The 20,165-nt window shown below is 43.6% G+C and overlaps 1 protein-coding gene across 1 annotated transcript in view; it reads right to left on the bottom strand.

Annotated features, from left to right (window-relative positions):
- Nucleotides 1–20,165, bottom strand: part of ARK2N (arkadia (RNF111) N-terminal like PKA signaling regulator 2N) — a 165,043-nt gene that overhangs the window by 30,025 nt on the left and 114,853 nt on the right. Inside the window, exon 3 of the mRNA XM_089660024.1 lies at nucleotides 7,077–7,256. Coding sequence (XP_089516150.1) covers nucleotides 7,077–7,256 — 180 coding nt within the window. The remainder of the gene's footprint in view (nucleotides 1–7,076; nucleotides 7,257–20,165) is intronic.

Below are 20,165 nucleotides of genomic sequence, written 5' to 3'. Positions count from 1 at the left end.
AACAGATGATCTCAGATAATGTACACATTATAAGTACATACAGGCGTACCTCGGTTTACGAATTTAATGAGTTCTCTGGGGCGTTTCATATTGCGAAAAATTCGTAAACAAATTAATCCGTTCCAGAGGTCAGAAAAAAGAAAAAAAAAGTCTTATCTGTTCAAAACTCTTTATATAGTGCACTTTAAAGGCATAAATACTGTACAGGGACATGATTAAAAAAAAAAATTGTAAATGCATTGGAAACCAATTAATCCGTTTCGGAGGTCAGAAAAAAGTAAAAAGTCTCATCTGTTCAAAACTCTTTATAAAGTGCACTTTAAAGGCACGGGCCAGTGCTATAAACCTCCCAGGTGCAATGCATCCTGGGGAAAGTTCATATTGCGAAAAAAAGTCAGAGACATTCTTATCAATGGATTTTAATTCGTAAACCGAAAAAATGTTAACCTAGGCGTTCGTAAACCGAGGTATGCCTGTATACATATATTTTTTTTCCTCTCCAATACATGCACAAATCTAATGTTTAATCCCTTCAAAATGAAAAAAAAAAAATCAGTTATTCTTCAAGATGGCCAACTTCCTTTTTGAGCAAACAAAACAATGTCTTTGCCGATGCATGCCCAGCTCTTGTCTGCTGGACTACACAACACCTTCCCATCTCCATAACTGAAGGGAAGGGGGGGGATATTCAGCAGTCGAGCGACGGAAAGTTGGACAGTGCTAACACCACTGGCTGTCATTTCAGTGCAGCAGAGGCACTGTGTTATCAGCTAACACAGGAAATCAGGATCCCACTGGATTTACAGCATTTCAAACATTTTTCTGTACTTGCAGCATTGTTAAAGTGGCAAAACATAGGCAGTGGAGCATTTTTGATAGAGATGACTGAATAGGTTTTCTTTTAATTTGCGCAGACGTACTAGGGTTTAATTACTAAAGCTGGTTCACTCAGAATCTCGTGCAGTTCTGAATAGAACCAATCAGCTTACAGGTTTTATTGGTAAAGCTTAACAGAACAAGCTGAGGCTAGAAGCTGATTGGCTACCATGCAAATGTGCACCAGATTCTGAGTGAACCAGATTTAGTAAATAAACCCCCCAGTGTCAAGTACACCTGTCATTATGCACAACTACCTCAACAGACCTTATACAGTGGGGGAAATATTTATATGATCCTGTGCCGATTTTGTAAGTTTGTGTTTGGGTTGTGGATGGGTCTTCCAGCATGACAATGACCCAACACATATCGCCAAGGCAACAAATCAGTGGCTCAAGAAGAAGCACATTAAGGTCATGGACATGGTCTCCAGACCAATATTCTATAGAAAATTTATAGAGGGAGCTGAAACTTCAAGTTGCCAAGCGACAGCCAAGAAACGTAAGGATTTAGAGAAGATCTGTAAAGAAGAGTGGACCAAAATCCCTCCTGAGATATGACCTGGGAACCAACTACAAGAAATGTCTGACCTCCGTGATTGCCAACAAGGGATTCTCCACCAAGTACTAAGTCATGTTTTGTTTGGGAATCAAATACTCATTTTACTCACTGAACTGCAGCTCAATTTATAACATCTGTATCATGTGTTTTTTCTGGAATTTTGGTTGATATTCTGTCTCTATCATTTAAAATACATCTATGATAAAAACGATAGACCCTTCATTTCTTTGTTAATGGGCAAACGTACAAAATCTGAAGGGGATCAAATATTTATTTTCCCCACTGTAACTCTAAAGCCATATTCCTTCATGTGCATTTACAGAGCCTTGGAAGCTTGGAAACCCAGAAGCACAGCAACATACAAATCCCTACTTTAGCGCAGAAGGTGTGGCTTCAATGAAAGTAGAAGGTGGACATGCTTGCAACCTTCTTAGCACATGAGGGTCCAGAACGTGTGTGAGGCTTGATGGTGTGTTCTAAAGCCTGAATTAGAGAGTGGAATTGCCCCACCGGCAGAGGAATGAAGGGAGCAGCGTCCTAGGTCCGTTCCAGTATCTTTAGTGGGGTGAGGGGGAGCAGACGCCGCTCAGAAACATCCCAAGGAATCAAGCGTGTTGACTGGCCTCAGCAGCACGCTAGCCATGCCCTGTGATGCGTTTAGCCCTGCCCATCAGGGGCTTGGTCACAGAGGCAAGAGGAGAACAGGCTGCTAGAAGATATATTCTCAGCATCTTCTGATTGTTTGGTTTTGTCTCTTTGCATTTTTCACACATCCACACACCTGATTCACTTCACGGCCGATGATGCTGAGAATACTGTATATCTTCTAACAGCCTCTTCTCCTCTTGCCTCTGTGGCTCAGCCCCGATGGGAGAGGCAAAACGTGTCACAGGGCATGACTAGCCCAATGCTGAGGCCACTTCACACACTCAACACGCTTGACTCCTGGGGATGGTTCTGAGCAGCGTCCGCCCCCCCTCACCTCACTGTCAACTTAAAGTGTTACTAAACCCAGGACCCTGCATTCACTATATCCGGTCTCCCCGGACCCTGCATTCACTATATCCGGTCTCCCCGGACCCTGCATTCACTATATCCGGTCTCCCCGGACCCTGCATTCACTATATCCGGTCTCCCCGGATCCTGCATTCACTATATCCGCTCTCCCAGGACCCTGCATTCACTATATCTGGTCTCCCTAGACCCCGCATTCACTATATCCACTCTCCCTGGACCCTGCATTCACAACATCCGGTCTCCCCGGACCCTGCATTCACTATATCCGCTCTCCCAGGACTATGCATTCACTATATCTGGTCTCCCCAGACCCTGCATTCACTATATCCGCTCTCCCAGGACTATGCATTCACTATATCTGGTCTCCCCAGACTACGCATTCACTATGTCCGGTCTCCCCGGACCCTGCATTCACTATATCCGGTCTCCCCGGACCCTGCATTCACTATATCTGGTCTCCCCGGACCCTGCATTCACTATATCTGGTCTCCCCAGACTGCGCATTCACTATGTCCGGTCTCCCCGGACCCTGCATTCACTATATCCGGTCTCCCAGGACCCTGCATTCACTATATCTGCTCTCCCCGGACCCCGCATTCACTATACCCAGTCTCCCCGGACCCTGCATTCACTATATCTGGTCTCCCCGGACCCTGCATTCACTATATCCGCTCTCCCCGGACCCTGCATTCACTATATCCGCTTTCCCCGGACGCTGCATTCACTATATCCACTCTCCCCGGACCCCGCATTCACTATATCCGGTCTCCCCGAACCCTGCATTCACTATATCCGCTCACTCCGGACCCCGCATTCACTATATCCGCTCACCCCGGACCCCATATTCATTATATCCGCTTTCCCCGGACCCCGCATTCACTATGTCCGCTCTCCCCAGACCCTGCATTCACTATATCTGGTCTCCCCGGACCCTGCATTCACTATATCCGGTCTCCACGGACCCTACATTCACTATATCCGGTCTCTACGGACCCTGCATTCACTATATCCGGTCTCCCCGGACCCTGCATTCACTATATCCGGTCTCCCCGGACCCTGCATTCACTATATCCGGTCTCCACGGACCCTGCATTCACTATATCTGGTCTCCCACAGTACACAGAACATGGAAATGCAATTATTTTAGTAAATATAAACTGCTAAATACCTTTTCTCATCAGCAGCATATAGCAGTCTTTTGACTTCTATCAGTGTCTGGCTGAGCACTGGTTAAAGCTTGTAGGAGTTTTCATTCACCTCTGACTGTCCTATGAGGCTGTATAACCCCTGCCCCTCTGTCTGGACAGTGCTGAGTGGCCCTGTGACAATCACATGCATTCCCCCCCCCCCCCCCTTCAAAAAAAAGTGAAATCAAATAGCCTTTTTACACAACGCGGAGGATTATTCCCTTAGGTTCCACAGTGAATATGACAAGCATGCTGATTTTACTGTTGTGGGTTTAGTAAAACTTTAAAATGATAAAATTTACTTTTAGTATATTGCACCCATAACCAAAAAAAAAAAAAAACCACATGGCCATGCTGGGCTCCCCCTTACCCCCCCCCCCCTCATTCATTGACAGAGTTCTGTGAATGGGAAAACTACAACCATCATCAGTCATTGCGTAGTTCATGAATCTCTCCTGACATTCAGTAACTGCCTTCTTGTACTAGTCTAGACAAAGGGCATGGAAGGAGTCGCTGATTGAATAACCATGGCTCCTGTACGGATTGGTATCCCTCACAAAGCTAGAAAATATGCTTGAAAAAGCTGCCCATAAATGGATCGAAATTCTGCCGGCGCAGCAGGGGCTAGCCAATTTTTTAATCCATGTGCGGCTGCACAACCCTCATGTGTGCGGATCGAGGAATCCATTAGTTCAGGGGTCTCCAAACTATGGCCCTCCAGGTGTTGAGGAACTGCAAGTCCCATGAGGCCTTGCAAGTCTGACAGCCACAGGCAAGACTCCCAGAGGCAGAGGCATGATGGGACTTGTAGTACTTCAACAGCTGGAAGGCCATAGTTTAGAGACCCCTGCATTAGTTTCATCTACGGCCAGCATTACATGGTGCTCATTCTAATGATGGCTAGCAACCACTGGACTGAGAACAGATTTAGGCCACAATTCAGAGTTGTCCACTACTGTCAGCTCCAGGAGATGGTCCAAAGAAATGAATGCTGTGAATTTATAGGGTGGGTATGACGTAGGGTTTTTTGTTTTTTTTTAAATCAATGACCCAAAGAACAAAGAAAAGAACTATGGACAGACTCAATCTATGGTTGAGCAAATGAGCCGGCACAGCTTAACAAGGTGGCACATGTACTGAAAATAAACAACAAACAAGATCAAGCGCTGGGTGAAAAAATGACGAGAAGACTAGCTCCTGGCATAAAAGGTAACCTCTAAAAACCTTCAAAATTGTATGACATGAATAAATATATGCAGCGCTAATAGGCAATCAAAATGAGCAATAAAATGACAAATAAATAAGTAAATAAAGTCAATGAACTTATAACGTGAAATGAATGTGACTGTTGTGAAAAAGTCAATAAACTTCAATAAACCTGTATGAAGAATATCAGTGACTCCTGTGATGGTTGAGATAGGTATAGATTGCACTAACCAGATAGCAAAGGTGCTTGCGCATGGAGTACATAAGGCCATCTCCTGGTTCTCTGGATCTGGAGCACTAAAGATGGTTTTAGTCATCTGTATAGTGGCCGCCAGGTGTCATACATCAAGAAGACAGCTTCCAGAGATGCCAATATCAGCCACCAGGGGTATCATACAGGTACCAGACATCAGATAGGCAGGAGTCAGGAAACACCTTCAAAAGAAAGAGCACCAAACAAAGCCTCCCTTTGATAAAGTGTCCTTACACGAAACGCGTCAGTGAGGTGCCCCCTATCTTGTATTTACACCGCATGGCTTGTGAGGACGGACGGCGGCCATCTTGGAAATTCTCTGTGTAAGTGTGATTCATTATATGTGCATTCCAATCATTAAAGTATACTACACTATTGGAAGCTTTGTTTGGAGCTTTTTTGTGCATTGGAGCCCCCCCTTTCTGAAGGTGTTTCCTGACTCCTGCCTATCTGATGTCTGGTACCTGCATGATCCCCCTGGTGGCTGATATTGGCATCTCTGGAGGCTGTCTTCTGAACCTTGATGTATGACACCTGGTGGCCACTATACAGATGACTACACCCATCTTCAGTGCTCCAGATCCAGAGAACCAGGAGTAGGTCTTATGAACTCCATGCGCGGCACCTTTGCTATTTGGTTAGTGCAATCTATACCTATTTCAACCATCACAGGAGTCACGGATATTCTTCTTACAAGTTTATTGACTTTTTCACAACAGTCACGTTCATTTCACGTTATAAGTTTATTGACTTTATTTACTTACTTATTTGTCATTTTGATTGCTCATTTTATTTGCCTATTAGCGCTGCATATATTTATTCATGTCATACATGTACTCAAAGACCTAGTCTTGAATTGTAAATGGCATGATTATTGATAGAATGGATGTGCCGTGACTGACTTAAAAAGATAAGTTCACCTTTTTTGCTAAAATATAATAAATGCACTTTTTTTGCAGGTAAAAAATTGCGCATTTATTATTTTTTGTTGCAGGAGCCTGTAAACCACTGCAACAGCGATCAGCAGATTGCTGGTGCCATGCAGGTCTCCTGCAGACCTGTCAGTATATCTGCTTGCCCATACGGAATTTACAGGCAAGCAGATATACTGACAGGAAGAATCAATGAACTACCATGGAGCTCTACAGTGCGGTGGTAGTAAACTGAGAACTAAGGCCAAGGCTTTAGTTTCTCATTCATAGAGGACTGTGAAGGAGTGACGTGGCTGGCCAGCCAGGCAGAGTTCCGCATGGCTGCATTTTTAGAAAATGTTGACAGCAAGCAGGAGAGCGGGGCCCAGTCTCTTTTACATACTGTCAACCTAGCAGTAGTGTAACCATGGTGACACTGTACTAGTTGTGGGGGGTGATGAAGATTTTTTTTTTTACACTGATTGCTTTTACACCCATAAAGGCTTTAAAAGCAATCATTTCTCCTTCTCTCTGGCTGCATTCTTGCAGCCATTGAGAAATACTGTGTGAGCTGTGATTGGTCACACCTTGTCAAATGGTACAAGGCTATTGTAAATAGCCTTGTACCATGTGACCTCTGTGATCATTCACAGATTTCACACGTAGTAAGCAATGATGTAAGAAGTGACATCTTGCTTACTACTCTGCATGTGATCACTGATTGGCCAAACAGTGATCACATGATCGGGACCTTGCACAGAGGTCCCGTACGACGATCGGTGTTCCACTGTGTCCGGAGGACACATCGGGCACCAGATCGCGGTGCTGCGCGCTCCCAGGGAGCGCCCAAGCAGGGGGCAGGGAGGCCGTTTATAAACAGCCACCCGCCCTTGCACTGCCACCGTCTGGCCGTTTATATACAACAGCCGGACGGGAAGTGGTTCAGTTTACAAAATACTATTTTTACTCTTTTCTGTCTTACAGGAGAAAAGCGTATCAACAGTCTTGTGGAAATAACTTGCCAATGTGTATCAATCTTAGTAACACACAGCCGTTAACAAGTACCAGAGTCTGCGTTCAGTTCTTCAAGTAAGCCTCTCGTACGCCAGGATGGCGGTGGCTCCTGCTTGGACACGGAATTATGCTCCTTGACAACCGTGGCTGCCAGCATGTTGTCTACGTTCAACACTTCCGGGTCAGAATTTGTGTCAGAGATGTCATAATGGGTCACGACCGGTGGTCCATCTGCCAAAAAAAACAAAACAGAAGAAACGTAAACCTATGTGGGCGCAGGACTCCTCACACAGTGACAAAAAGGTACAATACATAAAAAAAAAGATATAGTAATCATAATATTAAAAAAAGGAAGTCATCTTAACAACTTATACATTTAAATGTCATAATTTAAATATATAAATGTCAGCATCTACTACGAGACATGCTTATTACAGCTTGAAAAATATCTATATGCTGGTCTCTTTAGACAGCCTGGACAGTGTTCTTGTAGAGTTGGCAATGTGATGTGAGCAACCTCTCACTGTCTCAACCTATAACCTCTACTGTACATGTATGTAGGTGTGTCTGAAGTCCCATGTAAAGAGAGGGTACAAGACTTTGTAAGCAATCTCTTTACAGTCTAAGATGAAAGGATAATATCCTACATGCAAATCGCCTGACCATAGTACTAATAATTTGAGTACATAATTATACTGAAATGGGCTTGTATTACAAAGAGTGTTCAAAATGGAGATATCTATACAGTTGCAAGAAAAAGTATGTGAACCCCTTGGGATTACGTGGAGTTTTGCATGAATTGGGCATAAAATGTGCTCTGAACGTCATCTAAGTCACAACAGTAGAAGAACACAGTCTGCTGAACATAATACTACACAAACATTAGATGTTGCCATGGTTTAATTGCACATAACATGTAAACATTCACAGTGCAGGGAGGAAAAAGTATGTGAGGCCCTAGCTTAATGACTTCTCCCAGAGCTAATTGGAGCCAGGAGTGAGCCAACCTTGACTCCAATCAGTGTGATGATATTGGATGTGTTGCTGACAGCTGTCCTGCCCTTAAAAAACATACACCTGTTTTGGGTTTACTGGTTTCAAGAAGCACTGTCTGATGTGAACCATGCCTCGCAGAAAAGAGCTCTCAGAAGACCTACGATCAAGAATTGTTGACTTGCTTGAAGCTGGAAAGGGTTACAAAAGTATTTCCAAAAGCCTTGAGGTTCATGAGTCCACGGTAAGACAGACTGTCTACAAATGGAGAAAGTTTAGCACTGTTGCTACTCTCCCTAGCCGTGGTCGTCCTGTAAAAATGACTGCAAGAGCACAGCGCAGAATGCTGCATGAGGTAAGAAGAATCCCAGAGTGTCAGCTAAAGACCTACAGAAATCTCTGGCACATGCTAACATTTTTGTTGACACATCTACAATAAGGAAAACATTAAACAAGAATGGAGTACATGGGAGGACACCACGGAGGAAGCCATTGCGGTCCAAAAAGAAGATTGCAGCACGTTTGAAGTTTGCAAAAGAGCACCTGGATGTTCCACAGCACTACTGGCAAAATATACTGTGGACAGATGAAACCAAGATTGAGTTGTTTGGGAAGAACACACAACACTATGTGTGGAGAAAAAAAAGGCACAGCACACCAACATCCAAACCTCATCCCCACTGTAAAACATGGCGGAGGGAGCATCATGGTTTGGGGCTGCTTTGCTGCCTCAGGGCCTGGACGGATTGTTGTCATTGATGGGAAAATGAATTCCAGAGTTTATCAAGACATTTTTGGAAAACGTACGACCATCTGTCCGAAACGTTTGGTTGAGGTTATTGCTGCCAAAGGAGGGTCGACCAGTTATTAAGTCCAAAGGTTCACATACTTTTTCCTCCCTGCACTGTGAATGTTTACATGTTATGTGCAATTAAACCATGGCAACATCTAATGTTTGTGTAGTATTATGTTCAGCAGACTGTGTTCTTCTATTGTTGTGACTTAGATGACGTTCAGAGCACATTTTATGCCCAATTCATGCAAAACTCCACGTAATCCCAAGGGGTTCACATACTTTTTCTTGCAACTATATATATATATGGTTTTATTTAAATTATTGAAGCAATTATGTTAGGTTCACTTGTCTGGTTACAACCACCCCCACCAATGCTGCCATTTCTTGCCTCACAGGGCTGCAGAGCACAGAGAAAAGATGGAAAGGAAGGTAAAGCTGGCCATAGATGGATTGAAATTCGGCTGGTTCAGCAGGAATCTGACAGATTTCCATCCATCTATGGGCAGGCTGGTAGTACAGAAGTCCATCTCTCCATCAACATCTGTACGACCAGCCTGTTGGGGTTCTCCCCCCCCTGCTATAGATGGCAACACTGATCACTGTATTCTGACGGCGGTGAGCTCTCCCTGATATCAGAATACAATATCTCCGCGGTAAGGTTTCCTCCATTAACCCTAAGGCTTGGTTCACACTTATGCAGTTTGATCCGTTTCTGCAGTGCATTTGTGTTTTTTGGACATTTCTTTTTTCTTGTTGCTAGGCAGATTAAACCGCAGACGCATCAAAAAACGCACAACATGCTTTTCTGCAGCGTCTCCATTAAAGTCTATAGAACAAAAATGCAACTTTTTGCGTTTAAAAAAAGTCCGACCCTTTCCAAAAAATGCACCGGGTGAAAGCGCGGAGATGTGAACGTGTCCCATAGAAAGTCATGTTAAATGGACTGTAGTGCGTTTCTGAAAAACGCTACGGAAAATGCTTAGGTGTGAACTTATCCTTTAAGTCAGTCACGGCACATCCATTCTATCAAAAATCATGCCATTTACAATTCAAGACTAGGTCTTTGAGTACATGTGTTAAGCTGTGTCGGCTCATTTGCTCAACCATAGGCTGAGTCTGTCCATAGCTCTTTTCTTTGTCCTTTGGGTCATTGATTTAAAAAAAAAAACAAAAAAAAAACCCTACGTCATACCCACTTTATAAATTCACAGCATCGGTTTCTTTGGACTATCTCCTGGAGCTGACAGTAGTGGACAACTCTGAATTGTGGTTTAAATCTGTTCTCAGTGTTTATGGGGGCATCAAATCTTTTTTTTTTTGTTCAACCTGCTGGTTGAACAAAATAAAATGCAACATCTATGGCCTAACTAAGAAGGTAGTCCAAATTCAGACAGCGACCACACCGGTACATTGGATGGAAGGTTTTATAACAGGATTAGGCCCATAGACCAACCGTCTTAAAAGCACCATTTGACTTTAGGTTTGATACATCAGTACACCAGCCTAGAGTATTTAAAAAAAATTGGCAATACAAGAAGAGGGGAAAAAAAAAGTAGGGATGAACAAAGCCAGAGTAATACTTGGCATGCAGAAGGGCTGGTGCTTTGTTACATTGATCATTATATTTAAATGAGAACAGAAGATGTTGCAAAATCAGAAACAACCTGAAAGATGTATATACTTACCTATTTTCAGGCTGCTCTGGTTGTATGATCCAACTCCCCTGTGTCAGCCAGCAGTGGCTGCAGGGGAGAGAAGGGAGCGCTGACAATGCTGATGATGTCACCAGAATTCTCAGCCAGTCTACTGCACTCTCCTCTCCCCTGCAGCGGTCACTGGCTGACACCAGGGGATCACACGACCTGAGTGGAGAGGGGTGAGAATAGGCAAGTATAAACATCTTTTTACACAGGTTAGTCAGAATAGGTGTTAGGAAAGGGAGGGGACGTTTTTAACTTGGGTTTACGTTTGAATTCTACTTTAAAGTGATACTAGTCTATTTTTTTTTAATAACAAACATGTCATACTTACCTCAGCGCAGTGGTTTTTCACAGAGCAGCCTGAGCCTCATTTTCTTTAGTTCCTTGCTGGCACTCCTGGCTCCTCCCTCCTGTTGGGTGCCCCCATAGCAAGCAGTTTGCTGGAGGGGCACCTGAGCAGGCCCCACTTCCTCCCTCTCCTGGATCACTGGCTGTGATGGACAGCAGTGGGAGCCAATGGCTTCTGCTGCTACCTCAGCTAATCAGGAGTGAGAGTCCCTGGAGAACCGAAGCTCTCGTGGACATCAATGGATCGCTAAGGTAAATGTTCGAGGGGGGGGGGCTGCTACACACAGGAGGTTTCTTTTATCTTCATGCATGCAATGCATGAAGGGAAAAAAAAAACCTTGAGCCTTTACAAGCACTTTAGCTTACCCAGATCGTGAAGATTTTTTTTTCTTTCAGAAAGGCTACTTTCACACTGCTCTCTTTCAAAAACGCATGTGAGTATTTTTCCATGTTTTACTGAGTTTTTGCACCTCATGAAAAGAGCACCAAAAACTAAGCCACAGTTGTGATTTTTGGTGCGTTTTTTTTTTTTTCAACCGCACCAAAGATGCAGCAAGACTTTGAAAAACGCAATGGACCGGGATTAAATAGTGTGAAAGGTTCCATAGGATTTAATGGTTGTGCATTTTTCTTCCACTTTAAAAGCAAAAACAGAAGAAAAATGGATCAGTGTGAAAGCAGCTCAAGACAAAATGCAAAATGCAATAATAAACAGAAACCTTAATTTACACAAATTGACCAATAGGTTGCAACATGTTACCGCTTCCCTTTTAGTGTTTTAATGTGCATAAAGGAGAAGCTCTCTTGACCTTACTTCTCCTGTAGGTCACAAGAGTGCATTTAGTTCTGCCCTCCTGTGACCCATAATCAGACAGAGTGCTACAGTCCCTTGGTCAGCGCTGGAGATGCAGAGCTGAGAGCCAGCAACTCACAGTCACCGCTCTCTGCTTACTGAAAACCGGGAACTGAGCGATGTTCAATCGCTGAATTCTCAGTGTAGTGGTGGTGAGGGACAAAACAGCATTGGATTGATGCTGCATCCACCTAGGGGTGTACGTATGTTTGTTATTTCCAAATCCCACGCTTCTCCTTTAAATGTGAAAAATCCAACAGTAACCGGAAACCAGCGCTCAAATCCTTGCTGCACTCAAAAATATGAAATCCAGAACTTGCTGGGGTGCCGCTCTTGATAGATCAGGGAATCTTGATACTAGCAGAAAAGAACAAAACAGGGAGCACTATCCTCGTGCATTACTGTGATAGTAAAAAATTTATTATAAAAATACCAATGCATACTCACAAGCCAAAAAGGTCAAAAAAATAGAGAGAAGGAGTCAAAAAATGCCAGTCATGGGCAACATAGGTCCTCGGGTAAAGTGCTAACGCGTTTCGGGAGTCGGGCTCCTTCCTCAGAGCCATAGATAATCTATTTTATTAGGTTTTATCTATTGCTCTGAGGAATGGAGTCTGACTCCCGAAAAACGTTAGCACTTTACCCAAGGACCTATGTTGCCCATGACTGGCATCTTTTGACTCCTTGTCTCTGTTTCTATGACCTTTTTGGCCTGAAAGTATGCATTTGTAATTTTTATAATAAATGTCTTACTATCACAGTAATGCACGAGGATAGCGCGCCCTGTTTTGTTCTTTTTTGCTAGTATCAAGATTCCCCGATCTATCAAGAGCGGCACCCCAGCAAGTGCTGGATTTCATATTTTTGAGTGCAGCAAGGATTTGAGCGCTGGTTTCTGGTTACTGTTGGATTTTTCACTTTTAAAAGAGAAGCGTGGGATTTGGAAATAACATACGTACACCCCTAGGTGGATGCAGCATCAATCCAATGCTGCTTCTGTCCCCCACCACCACTACACTGAGAAGACTGGCATCTTTTGACTCTTTGTCTCTGTTTTTATGACCTTTTTGGCTTGTATGTATTTGTATTTTTATAATACATTCCTTACCAGGGGCAGACTGACCATTTGGAAACTCGGGCACTGCCCTAGGGCCCGGGGTCAGTAGGGGGCCCCATAAGATGCCCCTGGTACCTTTTTCATAGGCTTTTTTGAGTTTGTGCAAGGACACAGGGGCCCCATGATCCCCTATTGTCCGGGGGGGGGGGCCCCATGAGATGCCCCTGGTACCTTTTTCATAGGCTTTTTTGAGTTTGGGCAAGGACACAGGGGCCCCATGATCCCCTATTGCCCGGGGGGGCCCCATGAGATGCCCCTGGTACCTTTTTCATAGGCTTTTTTGAGTTTGGGCAAGGACACAGGGGCCCCATGATCCCCTATTGCCCGGGGGCCCCATGAGTTGTCAGTCCGCCCCTGTTCCTTACTATCACGGTAGAGCACGAGAAGGGTGCGCCTTGTTTTGTTCTTTTCTTTTAACAGTGTGCCTATGTGTAGGTTATCTTTATCTTACAGCGGGGGTTCAGCAGTGATTAACTGCAAGAGAAATTCAGGAACAAGTCAATCCAACTTCTGCACCAGAAAGGGGTAAAGGAAAACATTTTCATTAACAAATAGAAATGGCTCAAAACTGGCTCTCTTTTTTTCACAATTGGCAGCCTGGGACTCCTCTAGCACCAACAGGAAGAATCTGAACATTTCTCCTAACGTACAGTAACAAACCCTAATCAATGCATCTTAAAAAATGAGGTCATGTTTCTACACTTTTATTCTGCTGGTCAGGGAAAACTAGTTCAATGTCAGGATAACACAAAAACTCCTACAGCATTCCAGTACAACTGACATATTAAACACAAAAGTACGAATCAAAAAAATGCGACATGGATTATTAGTGCAATACACAACATGATGTTAACACATGGCCAACAGATCCAAACTCTGAGCTCAGGGTCACGGTCTCACAATCATAGCATGGCAGTCATTACAAATGAGATTGAAAGGGCAAGTCCACCTTTACGTTTATGTTTTCAACCTATTGCACCAGCTAGCAATACTAGACAATGCATCCGGTCATTAAAGCGGAACTAAATCGAACAATTTCCCCGTTTCCCAGTTACATTAAAGACATGCTGTGAACGGTGACGGTCACAGATGCTTGCGCACTCAACCATCCTGTCAAGCCACCAAATGGATGATGTCATAGCCGATCAAACACGGGCAGCACCATGGCAACTGCAGATCAGAGACTAAAGCTGGCCACAGATGTCTCGTATCTCTGCCGGTTCAGCAGGGAATAGCTGAGATTTGATCCATCTATAGGCAGACTGGTTGTGCTGAAGTAGATCCATCAGTCAGCTTTAGAACAACCAGCCTATCGGATTTCTTGCATTCGATTACTGCCAGCGGCTATAGCTGCGAGCAGTAATCATTGTGTTCTGCCGTCGGCAAAACACAATAGTGGTGTGGGAGGGGTTCCCGCATCAACACTGATTGTTTTTAAGGGGGGAAGAGTGCCATTTTCTTTCCTGCAATCCACGTTGGAAGGAAAGAAAATCACATTATCCAAGACTTGCCTAAGATGGAGGCTTCCTTGGATAGGAGGGTTTAGTTCCACTTTAAAATCCAACTAAAGATTAGGGCTAGAACCGCTGTTGGGTGATCATCGCTATCTGTCTACTTGAGAGATTTTTCCCTTCTTTACCAACTTGTGCCTTGAGACGTGAAGGGTGAGAACTTCTGTCCAGGGGCGGACTGACCATTTGGAAACTCGGGCACTGCCCGAGGGCCCGGGGTCAGTAGGTGGCCCCATGAGATGCCCCTGGTACCTTTTTCATAGGCTTTTTTGAGTTTGGGCAAGGACACAGGGGCCCCATGATCCCCTATTGCCCGGGGGGGCCCCATGAGATGCCCCTGGTACCTTTTTCATAGGCTTTTTTGAGTTTGGGCAAGGACACAGGGGCCCCATGAGTTGTCAGTCCGCCCCTGCTTCTGTCATATTTTCCTTTCTGCATCTCCCTGTCCTTGTGACACCAGCTTCTCTCAATTCTTGTCCTGGTGTCACAGGAAGTGTGGGGAAATCTCACCAGTGGTACCCCAGAAAGTAATGAAACCAGGCAGACATAACCTTCCCCAACTCTATCCAAAAAAACAAACAAAAAAAAAATATAAATAAATACAAAACAACAGCTGGAATTTTCTTCCTGAAAACTGCAGTTTTGTTTTTAGAATTTCACTTAAAGGATAAGTTCACTTTTTAGAAAAAAAACCAAATGTACATTTTTTCACAGGTCAAAAAAGTGCATTTACTATTTTTTCCAGGCCTACTCCTGTTGTGAAACCCTTTTTTTTGGAAAGCATTGCACCAGCGATCGGCAGATTGCGGGTGCCATGCAGGACTTCAACAAAACAAACCTGTCGGTAGATCTGTCTGCTCGTACCTCATACGGGCAAGCAGATACACAGTGACAGGAAGGATCAATGGACCAGCACAGCTCTGTGGTAGGTCATTGAGAACTACAAAGCAACAGCCACAAAGAGTATAGTTCATTCATTCAAAGAACTCTGTGAATGAATGACAGGGCAATGTGGGTGAGTCCCACATGGCCGCGCTGTTTTTAAAAAGTGACAGCTAGTAAGGGGAACTGCTACCCGAACTGCGCTCACAGAACGAGAGGGCAGCGGTGGGAACATGGATGGAACATGTAATATGTTCTAAAAGATGTACTCATCCTTTAAGCTCCGGTACACTCTTGTGTGACTAGTGACCAGGGGTGGACTGACCATTGGGAAACTCGGGCACTGCCCGAGGGCCCGGGGTCAGTAGGGGGCCCCATGAGATGCCCCTGGTACCTTTCATTGGCTTTTTCATAGGCTTTTTTGGGTGTTGGCGAGGACACAGGGGCCCCATGAGTTGTCAGTTCGCCTCTGCTTGTGACATACAGAGTCGTTCCACGATAAGTGAAAACACATTAATTTCAATAGTGGCTGTTCCAATCAATGCGACTCAAGTCGCAGCGACTTTAAAAAAGGTCCTTGCACTACTTTGATGTGACTTAGAGTCCCATAGATTCTAATGTCACATAAAAGCTGCAAGCAAGTCTCACTGGAAATCGCACAATGGGACCACAGCAGTGTGACCCCAACTAAAGCCTTGAATAAAAAAAAAAGTACCCTTGCAGTGGGCTCCTAGTGCGATTGGGCACTCTCCCTTTTCCACCACTCTGTCAATATGACAATTAGACAACATTTTTATTGTTTTGACCGAATGCAAGAAAAATTAAAGCGTGAGTAAAATTTGTGTAAAGTCACATTTGGTCTTTTTTTTCCCCCCTGTGAAAGGGAATGGTCAGGAACCATGAAACCTACCACTAGATCATCCACTACCTCCTCAAACTCAGGTAGTCCCCGTGTGAATGGACTACAATTTCCCCCACTGAGCTCTTTGTATTGCTACATCAAGGCCAGGAGCAGAGGTGGAATGAAGACAGCCCAGTGTCAGAAAGGTACTGAAAGTTAGAAATGCAATTTAGGAGACACTGATGAGTGAAACATACCTATTACACATTGCAGGACTGTGACCCATTGATCTCAGAATTCTGGTGTAAAGTAACAAAAACATTTAATAGTATGACATTATATCAGTGCAGAAGATACGAGGGTCAAGTACAATATTGACAAGCGGATCATCTCCTTATCACACATTAATCTGTGTGTCCAATTTACAAAAAAGAAAAGTGTAACCATTTCTTAATTACAGTTTTAGGCGTTACACTTTACATGCAGTTTGCCTTCGTTACTCTAGAGTAGATCTTTTTAAAATTGATAAAAGCATTTGTATACATGAATTCCTCTGCATGTTGCCACTGAAAGCGAAAAATAGGATCTTGTCTCAAGTCAAAATTGTACCACTCCTACATGTACATTCATGCAAAAAATATGTATCTGAAATGTATATACATGCAGAGTGATCTTTTTATCACCTACCCAGAGGAAATAGTTGGAAAGGGGGCTCTACGCCAAATCTTCTTTGGGGGTTAACTGCACTCTGGTATCTTCCACACTCCCAAACAGCAAAGCTTAAAAACTCTCTTAAACACATGTACAGAGTCAGCAGACAGGATCTATACAATGTCACAGTGCTGGCATGCATTGGCAGCCTCCATGGACCGCCCAAGTGGATCGGACACTGTAAACTTAATCATCATTATAACAGTTTTGAACATTTTACAATGCAGGTAAAAAAAAAAGCATTTAATACATTTAATAAACCATTATCAAAAACAAAAAACAACAAAATAAAGAAATATCATTTCATTAAACCATTGTTGGATTATTTTCTTCACTGTTCCTCACTCATGCCTAGATATCAACTAGGTAGTTGGTGTTAAATTTTCCAATTTTCTCTAGAAGAGGCAGAAAAGGATTTGAATACAATTGCAGTAAACAGCTTATTTGTATAATACAAAGGTTATCAAATTTAATTAAAAAAAACAAGTAATTATGATATAAAATTGGACAGCCTCTCTCACCAGGGTTTCATAGAGGTTGCTAGGGGTTTCTTGAGTATTGAGCAATTTATTTATAGTAAATAACTGCCGGCGAGAACTTTTTTTTAGTGGTCGGTAAGGTAGACATTCTTCTCACTGACCACCAATGTAAGCAGCACTCTTTCAAATGGCCACCATCCACTGGTGGCCATTTGAAAGAGTGCTGCGTACATTTCCACAATGGGCTAATCTAAAAAGTGACCTTCCCAAAAAACACTTCCCACTGACCATCAGTGTAATAGAGCCCTTCTGACACGGACCGTCAGCCTTACGGGGAAAATTCTCCCACTGACCACTATTGTAAGAGGTCCGTTCTACTAATGGTCACCAATCTAAGGGAGCCCTCCTCTGCTGACCACCATTGTAAACACTCTTCCCAGCAACTAGTAGCATAATGGGGCCCCTTTGTTACTGACCCCCAGTGTTATGGGGAAATTCTCCAACTGTCCACTATTGTAAGAGGTCCCTTCTCCTAATGGTCACCAATCTAAGGGAGCCCTCCTCTACTGACCACCATTGTAAACACTCTTCCCAGCAACTAGTAGCATAATGGGGCCCCTTTGTTACTGACCCCCAGTGTTATGGGGAAATTCTCCAACTGTCCACTATTGTAAGAGGTCCCTTCTCCTAATGGTCACCAATCTAAGGGAGCCCTCCTCTACTGACCACCATTGTAAACACTCTTCCCAGCAACTAGTAGCATAATGGGGAACTTTTGATAATTGACCCCCAGTGTTATGGGGAAATTCTCCAACTGTCCACTATTGTAAGAGGTCCCTTCTCCTAATGGTCACCAATCTAAGGGAGCCCTCCACTACTGACCACCATTGTAAACACTCTTCCCAGCAATTACTAGCATAATGGGGCCCTTTTGATATTGACCCCCAGTGTTATGGGGAAATTCTCCAACTGTCCACTATTGTAAGAGGTCCCTTCTCCTAATGGTCACTGGTGGCCATTTGAAAAAGTGCTGCGTACATTTCCACAATGGGCTAATCTAAAAAGTGACCTTCCAAAAAAACACTTCCCACTGACCATCAGTGTAATAGAGCCCTCCTCTACTGACCACCATTGTAAACGCTCTTCCCAGCAACTAGTAGCAAAATGGGGACCTTTTGATACTGACCCCCAGTGTTATGGGGAAATTCTCCAACTGTCCACTATTGTAAGAAACTGGTAAGCTGCATACAGTACTGTGAAAAAGGATTTGCCCCTTCCTGATGAGTTTTTTTTTTTGCATATTTGTCACACTTAATTTATTCGGCTCAACAGATGTTAATATTACACAAAGGTAACATGAGCAAGTACAAAAAGCAGTTTTTAAAATGATTTCATTTATTAAGGGGAAAAAAAGCTGTCCAATCTTACCAGGCCCTATGTGAAAAAGTAATTGCCCCCTAAATCTAATAACTGGTGGTGCCACTCTTGCAATAAGTGGCAATGTGTCTTTCACATCGCTGTAGAGAAATTTTGGCCCACATTGGCGGGTTTGAGCATGAATGGCATCTCAATCTCAATCAGATTTAAGTCCCGATCTTGACTAGTCCACTCCAAAATCTTAATTTTATTTTTTTTTGTTTGAGCCATTCAGAGGTGGACTTGCTGGTGTGTTTCGAATTGTTGTCCTGCTGCATAATCCAAGTGCGCTTGAGGTCACGAACTGATGGCTGGACATTCTCCTACAGGATTTTTTGGTAGAGCACAGAATTCATGGTTTCAATAAATATAGCAAATCATCCAGGTCCTGAAGCTGCAAAGCAGCCCCAGACTATCTCGCTACATTTGACTGTTGGTATGACGTTCTTTATGAAATGCTGTGTTAGTTTTATGCCAGATGTAACATTTCGCACACCTTCCAAAAAAGTTAAGCTTTTGTCTCATCAGTCCACAGAATATTTGCCCAAAAGTCTTGGGGATAATCAAGATGTCTTGGCAAAGCCTTTGTGATCTTTTTGGTCAGCAGTGGCTTTCCCCTTGGAACTCTCCCATGAATACCATTTTTGCCCAGTCTCTTTCCTATTGTTGAATCGTGAACACTGACCTTAAGTGAGGCCTGCAGTTTTTTAAGTCATGTACGGTGTTCTTTTATGACCTCCTGGAGGAGTCCTCGTGCTGTAATTTTGGTAGGCTGGCCACTTTTGGGACAGTTCTCCATTTGTGGATAATGGCTCTCACTGTGGGTTGTTGGAGTCCCAAAGCCTTAGAAATGGTTTTGTAGCGCTTGATTTTCTGACGGACACATGTCAATTACTTTGTTTCTCATCTGTTTTTGAATTTCTTTAGATCGTGGTATGATGTATTGCTTTCTGAGATCTTTTAGTGTGCTTCACTTTGTCAGACAGCTTCTATCCTAGATTGTAAGCTCCCAGGATCAGGGCCCTCCTTTTCCTCTTGTATTGAACTGTATTGTTGCTGTATTGTCTCCCGTTATATTGTAAAGCGCTGAGCAAACTGTTGGCGCTATATAAATCCTGTATAATAATAATATTATATAGGTGATTTCTGGTTATGCACACTTTATTCATGATTAATCGGGGGGGGGGGGACAGCTTTTGTTCCCCCTTAATAAATGAAATGATCCTTTAAAAACTGCATTTTGTATTTACTCTTTATCTTCGTGTAGTATTAACCTCTTGCCGTCCACCTGCTGTTTATAAACGGCAGGGCGGTTGCAGTCCAGGGGCGGTCACAGTGAAACACCGATCGTCGGACGGGACCTCTGTACGAGGTCCCGATCATGTGATCACTGATTGGCCAATCAGTGATCACATGCAAAGTAGTAAGCAAGATGTCCCTTGTGACATCATTGCTTACTATGTGTGAAATCTGTGAATGATCACAGAGGTCAC

This window comes from Staurois parvus, unplaced genomic scaffold (genome assembly GCF_062004578.1).
Source record: "Staurois parvus isolate SC_StPar_1 unplaced genomic scaffold, SC_StPar_1.0 ptg001198l, whole genome shotgun sequence".
Classification (NCBI taxonomy): Eukaryota; Metazoa; Chordata; class Amphibia; order Anura; family Ranidae; genus Staurois; species Staurois parvus.
The sequence above is the reverse complement of the archived record's forward strand: the minus strand, read 5'-3'. Positions and strand labels throughout refer to the sequence as shown.